General features: G+C 44.6%; 1 protein-coding gene across 3 annotated transcripts in view; it reads right to left on the reverse strand.

The window, feature by feature from the left end:
* ACVRL1 (activin A receptor like type 1) overlaps positions 1-7,316 on the reverse strand; it is a 173,453-nt gene that overhangs the window by 21,317 nt on the left and 144,820 nt on the right. For all 3 annotated transcript variants that reach the window (XM_030196861.1, XM_030196859.1, XM_030196860.1), the window contains one exon: positions 1,750-1,880. In XM_030196861.1, coding sequence (XP_030052721.1) covers positions 1,750-1,880 — 131 coding nt within the window. The remainder of the gene's footprint in view (positions 1-1,749; positions 1,881-7,316) is intronic.

Here is a 7,316-nt window from a genome sequence, read left to right on the forward strand (position 1 = left end):
TTTGCACCTAACTTTGAGCTGGTGTAAATGGTCATGCCCAACTGAAGACAGGCGTGCCAATGCAGGTATTCTCTAACATTGCGCCTAATATCTAGGCATGCTCCTGACCCTCCCATGGCCATGCCTCCTTTGGAGTTGTGCGTTATGAAATTTAGGCACGCATGTTATAGAATAGGACAAACGGCAGATCCCCGCATAGCTCCTAATTGTTGCCAATTGCTTGTTAATGCCAATAATTGTTATCACCTAACTGGCTAATTAGTTTATGTGCAGATCTGGGTTCTGTGCTCAAAATTGAAAGTTCAACTTTGGGCGATCTACACAGAATCTGGCATTAGGTGTCCATGTTTCTTTACAGAACAGTCTCCTACCAGGAAGCCAGTTATAGATTTATCCCCCAATATTTAAAATCATTTAACAGGACAGGAACAGATCCTGGCTTGTTAAAAGACACTTAACCGGCTATCGGGCAATATTCAGCAGGAGGTCACCAGCTATCTTCCACTGAATATTGATGGTTAGCACTTAGCGGATAACCTGTTATATTGTGTGATATAACCAGTTATCCGCTAATATTCAGCGTATTGCTGGCTAAGTTTGGCAGCCAAATTTGGCCGCTGAAATAGCAGGCCTATTTCTGGCCGGTTTCAAATTAACTGTCCAGTGCTGAATATCGACTTAGCCAGTTAAGTTGAAACGAGCCAATAAACACCAGACATTCAATGCCGGTCACCAGAAATAGCCCAACATTGAATATCTGGGCTCAGAGCCGACTGCGGGAGGCAGCCCAGCTACCTCCTGTGGTCTGAATATCGGGCTCTTACTGCCTAAATTTCTCTTTAATGCCATGCAAATGGGCTGAATTTGTATTTAAAACAAGCATGACATAATTAGGCATATCTATTGTATCTACTTAGAAAATACATGATGGTACATTCATTGTTGGTTTAATCATGAATTCAGTGTGATTTTGGGAGGACAGGATGGATTCTTCAGGTCTTTATCTGCCATCATCTCTACTATAATAAAAAGCACGTCCAATGTTCTGAAGCTGACTCTGTGGCTTCACTGAAGTGAAGGGTTTGTAAGGATCGTCAGATTCGTCAGTCTGTCACCATCTCTCTCGGCCCCGCCCTCATGTCAAAACGTGATGACGTTGAGGGCGGCGGACCTATCAGAGGCGCGAGGGCGGGGCCGAGAGAGATGGTGACAGACTGACGAATCTGACGAACCTTACGAACACGGAGTCAGCTTCACAACATTACAGGTGCGTTTTATTACACTACACAGCTCCCGAATTTTGCAGTTAAACATCGCAGGGTGGCTGGAGGGGTGGGGGGATAGAGGGGAGGCAACGACCCTGGAACTGGGTGGGAGGGAGGGAGGGAGGGGGGGTGACCCTGAAACTGGGAGGGAGGAGGAGAGGGCCGACCCTGCAACTGGGGGGGGGGGGGGGCAAAACCCTGGAACTGGGAGGGAGGGAGGGGGCGGGACCACCCTGGAACTGGGAGGGAGGGGGGCCCTGGCACACACTCTCATTCTCACACACACACTCTCACACCCAGTCTCACTCTCTCTGTCACACACACTCACCCATTCACTCTCTCTCTATCACACACTCACTTTCACACACACTCTGTAAAACACACACACTCCGAGGAAAACCTTGCTAGCGCCCATTTCATTTGTGTCAGAAACTGGCCTTTTTTCCTAGTTTATTATATTATGCTATAGCTGTGCAATACTCACTGTGTCAGAATGCCAGTTGTTAGGAATTCTTGGTCTCTGTTGATCAATACAAACAACCTTCTTCATGTCTTCAAAGCTTGGATCACTTGGGACAACATCATAAAAAGGTGGCTTGTACTCTTCTACCATCCCTGCAGAAAGTAACATTGGATAATGAGATTACTGTAAAGGAAACCCCAACATCTATGACCCCTGGCACTTGCTCTGTAGGTTTATTCCTGGATTAAAAAAAAGAGAACCTTGGGCATAATACTCAGTTTGAGGCAGAAATTCATGGAGAAAACCAGAAAGGCCTACACAGATGATATCTGCCCTATTCAGTTACAGGCGAATTTATTTTATGTTTGATGTTCTGCTTGAACTGTACCTTAAACTGAAGGAATTATCCAAAATATATTTAAAATGGATGGGCTTAACTGAAGGGAGCCCAAACTCCTTTATTTGTGGACTTTTGTTTGTGGACTGCATCACCTCTCTACTGAAACAGAACTGAAAGAGCAAATGATGACAGTGCTAAGAAACTGTGAAAACTCCCCCCCAAAACATTCCACTATAATTTTAATGGAGTGTTCAATCAACTTAGTCAAAAAAAGAAAAAAAATGAGCTGGCTTCAAGCGTGTGCTTTAAAAGAACCCGTGTATTCCACATCGGCTATCTGTGTAGATGGTTGGGGAAGGGAAGGGTGAAAAAAGAATAAAATAATACATATACTTTTGAAGACGGCAGGCAATAAGTAAGTGAACTCCTTTACTCTCCAACCGAAACATGCTGCCCCTTTTTAATGAGGCTAAAATATGCACTTTATGAATGTCACAAACTACCTTAAGAAGGGCAATTTTTCAGACAAATCAATTTACCTTTGAGGGGAAGTTTATCAACAGGGCCTACCATTAAGATGGGTTATTTCACCACAAGTTGCCCCATTTTAGCCCAGGGTCTTGTTGCATCAAATAGAACCCTGGGCTAAAATAGCATGACTTGTGGTAAAATAGCCCGTCTTAGGGGAGAAGATCAATGTGGGCTACTGTTAAGATGGATTATTTCACTACAAGGTGTGCTAGTTTAGCACAGGGTCTCATTGCTTAAAATGGGACCCTGTGCTAAAATAACCCTTCTTAACAGTAACAGTAGCCCACATTGATAACTTCTCCCCTAAGACAGGTTAAAATTGCCAGCATAGATATCCCCTTTTTGGGTTCTTTAACTAGTGTTGTGCAGTATACTCCTTAACACCTGAGAATATCAGCAGGATTTGATGGAGAATGAGAGATGAAAGGAGGGAGTGGATTCTAACCAGATTAATCTAGTTATATAAGAAAACTTTGTATTGGTTGTGCTGTTTGACTGCTGTTCCTACACACGTTATTAAAGATTGTTTAACATAAAAGTACCCCCTCTGTGTGAGATCTCGAAGAAAGCCTCTGTTTTCTAAAGGCATCATTTTAGACCTTTGCAGTTGGGGAAGTGAAGATTAAGGAATGTGCGGGATGATTTTTTAGCATTCCTGGGTGGTAAGTCTATCAGGTCTGACATGTAGGCTGGGGCATCTCCGTGAATGATTTTGTGAACTAGGGAGCATATTTTGAACGTGATGCGTTCTTTAAGTGGGAGCCAGTGTAGCTTTTCTCGTAGAGGCTTAGCACTTTCATATTTTGATTTACTGAATATGAGTCTAGCTGCAGTGTTCTGGGCTGTCTGAAGTTTCTTGATTATTTGTTCTTTGCAGCCAGCATAGAGTGCGTTACAGTAATGTTCTAATGCGTGCTGATTAGATTTTCAAAAGTATTATGCTGACATTGAATTATATCTCTGGTGTTTGAATTTCACTGCTGTTGAATGTGTATATTTTTGATCCTATTTCTTGGTAGTCCTATTATTAGGTTTCAGTTTGCTGTTTTCAAGTTTACCTCATTCAGGGGTCCTTTTACAAATCCGCAGTACAAAATGGCCTGTGGTAGTTTGGGCATGTCGTTTTGGCGTGCACTGGGCCACTTTATACCGTGACTAGGGAAAAGGCCATTTTTTTATGGGCCAGAAAACGGGTATGCGCAAAAATTAAAACTAGCGTGCATCTATTTATGGCCTGAGACCTTACCACCAGCCATTGACCCTAGCGGCAAGGGCTTTCGCGCTACCTGAGCGGTAACCAAGCAGCACATACCAATGTGGCTGTGCTGCCGATTACCGCCAGGAACGCCCCCACAGTAGAAAATAGAAAAATATTTTCTACCATGGGATCTGGCACCTTCGAAACTTGGAATTACCACTGGGCACATGCGCTACCCCCGGCGGTAGTGCAGATTTGTCACACACTACCCACTTGTTAGGCCTCCCGCGGCTTTGTAAATGGGCCCCCATTGTATTTATGTTTATATTTGGGCATTTTTACTATTGTTATGCTGTTAACAAAATTGTAAGTTTTATGTTAAACTGCATCTGCTGTACACCACCTTGGGTGAATCTCTTCATAAAGGCGGTTAATAAATCCCAATAAAATAAATAAATAAATTTGATTTATGTTCATATATACTGCCTGCAAGCCATTAAAACAGTGTACATTTAGTTATAGTAGGTATTTATCCTTGGAAGGCTCACAATCTAGCCTGTTTACAAGGCCGCACAGCAACGCAGACACAGCCCATTGAAAGTGAATGGGCTGTGTCAGAGTTACCGCACCGGCAGCCTCTAGCACAACTTTGTAAACAGGGGGCTAGGTTTGTACCTCAGGCAATGGAGGGTTACGGTGTCTTGCCCAAAATCACAAGGGATTCCAGTAGGATTTGAACTGGGCTCCCCTTGGTTCTCAGCCCACTTCTTTACACATTAGGTTTCTCCTCTACTTCATTTCTGTTTTACATGGCACCGGAAACAGTTGGGTTTAGGGCATAGGTAGGTGGGGCCACGGGGTAATGGGCTCCCATAGATTTAGTCCTGGCCCTCTCTACTTTTGACCCCCCACCACCACTTTCGACCCGCCGCTGCCACAAGGTACCTTTGCTGGCGGGGGCCCCAACCCCCGCCAGTCTTAGTCTTCTTCAGCACCAGTCTCCGGCGTGTTCGTTGATCTGTGCTGTGAGTCCTGACGTCCAGCACGTCCTGCACTTTCCTTTAAGTGCTCAGTTTCACGTAAAGGAATGTGCAGGACGTCAGGACTCACAGCACAGATCAGCGAACGTGCCAGAGACCAGCGCTGAAGAAGACTAATGCTGGTGGGGGTTGGGGACCCTCGCCAGCAAAGGTACCTTGCAGTGGCGACGGTGGGGGGGGTCAAAAGTGGCAGCGGGGGGCGGCGGCTGGGGGAGGCGGACTAAAATGTGCCCCCCACCTTGGGCTCTGGATCCCCCTTCCGCCAAGATCTGGCTACACCCCTGGTTTAGTTGATATGAACTCATCATGGAATACTGGATTCTGTATTGTGCTTGGCAGGAAGGTTTCATTTTTCTCTGTTTTGACATAGGTGGAAAAGTTTGTGTTTGGACCCCGAAGCTTAAACATTCATTTCTTCCCCATTCCTTAAATGCCTAAATGCAAATTATTTAGAATGAGAGTGAGAGAAGCCATTTGAAGCAGCGGCAGCCTTCACAGTGCATCTAAACTAGCTGTTTCCAGCTCCAATTTGGCTCTGACTGCAGAAATAATCACTAATCAGGACTATGAGCGAGCAGCTTTTCAACTGGTTTTTAGTTTTGCTCAGACAATGAAGTGGTAAATTATAAACACTGCAATCTGGTGTCAGCGCCCGCTTTGTGATTAAAGGAGCCCTTAGACTCAATCAGCCCCTTGTTTGTTCAACACTGATTAGAATACATGGAGCACCAGAGGGGGAGCTGGAAAACAGCCATGCAGCGTCCTGTCTATTTTCCAGGAAAAGGCCTCTGGGACGCAACCATATAACAAGTCTGACTTTCATATTTGGGAGACTGGGGGAAGATGTTGGATTTCTCGGATCACAGAATGGTTTACAGATGAGCCTTTCTGACATGGGGTGACTCTTACCCTAGCTCCAATTAGACACCCTAAGAGGTACAGCCTAAAGAACAGCAAAACCTTGAGGATTTATCTCACTTGACGTGAATTGTTTCCTGCTAATAAAGTCTAGATTATTGGTGTAATTTTGTAAATACTTTGCATGTGGAAAAGAGTCCTGTAAAATTGCCTGGGTGGATACATGGGTAAGGTACAAAGTGTAAGCATTCCCACATAAGTCTGGCTTAACCATTAGGCAAATAAGGCAATTGCCTGGGGTGGCAGCTTGCGGTGTGGGAGGGAGTGTCAAGGAACGGCTGCATTCAAGGCAAATCAGTAGGTCCTGACAGCCACAGAAGCACAAAGAACCATCGGTACGTACTTTTACCTGCAGGGAGTGTTCAAAACTTTCAGATAGCCCATTCACCAGGAAAAATGGCTTTTGGAAATTATCCTCATTGTGTAAATTTATGCAAAATAAAATTTGATGTTCATTTTGCACAGGATTCTTCTGGGAAGGGCTGGGGTAATCGTGATCTCAAAATCTTGGGAGAAGAGGGGCTAGATACTTGACAGTTAATTTGTGGAGGAGGGTTTCTAATACCCTCCTAGATATTTTCCTAGGGTGTCTAATACCCTTCCACCGGCCCTTTTCCTGCATGTAGGCATTCCTGGAGAGGTAGTCCGGGTGGACCGGGGAGGGAGGGAGTTGTGATATATGTGTGAGTTTTATAAAAATACAGAGGTACATGTATAGAAAACACACACAGATTTCTACTTTTTGAGAGCATTGGCAGTTGTACATTATTGAGGTTGGTTCTGGGAGCTGTCTGAAATTTCTTGAGTATTTGTTCTTTGCAGCCAGCGTAGAGTGCGTTACAGTAATGTTCTAATGCATGCTGATTAGATTTTCATAAGTATTATGCTGACATTGAATTATATCTCTGGTGTTTGAATTTCACTGCTGTTGAATGTGTATATTTTTGATCCTATTTCTTGGTAGTCCTATTATTAGGTTTCAGTTTGCTGTTTTCAAGTTTACCTCATTCAGGGGTCCTTTTACAAATCCGCAGTACAAAATGGCCTGTGGTAGTTTGGGCATGTCTTTTTGGCGTGCACTGGGCCACTTTATACCGTGACTAGGGAAAAGGCCGTTTTTTAATGGGCCGGAAAACGGGTATGCGCAAAAATTAAAACTAGCGTGCATCTATTTATGGCCTGAGATCTTACCACCAGCCATTGACCCTAGCGGCAAGGGCTTTCGCGCTACCTGAGCGGTAACCATGCAGCACATACCAACGTGGCTGTGCTGCCGATTACCGCCAGGAACGCCCCCACAGTAGAAAATAGAAAAATATTTTCTACCATGGGATCTGGCACCTTCGAAACTCGGAATTACCACTGGGCACACGCGCTAGCTACCCCCGGCGGTAGTGCAGATTTGTCACACACTACCCACTTGTTAGCCCAGAACACTGCAGCTAGACTCATATTCGGTAAATCAAAATATGAAAGAGCTAAACCCCTACAAGAAAAGCTACACTGGCTCCAACTTAAAGAACGCATCACGTTCAAAATATGCTCCCTAGTTCACAAAATC

Source organism: Microcaecilia unicolor, chromosome 3 (genome assembly GCF_901765095.1).
Source record: "Microcaecilia unicolor chromosome 3, aMicUni1.1, whole genome shotgun sequence".
NCBI lineage: Eukaryota > Metazoa > Chordata > Amphibia > Gymnophiona > Siphonopidae > Microcaecilia > Microcaecilia unicolor.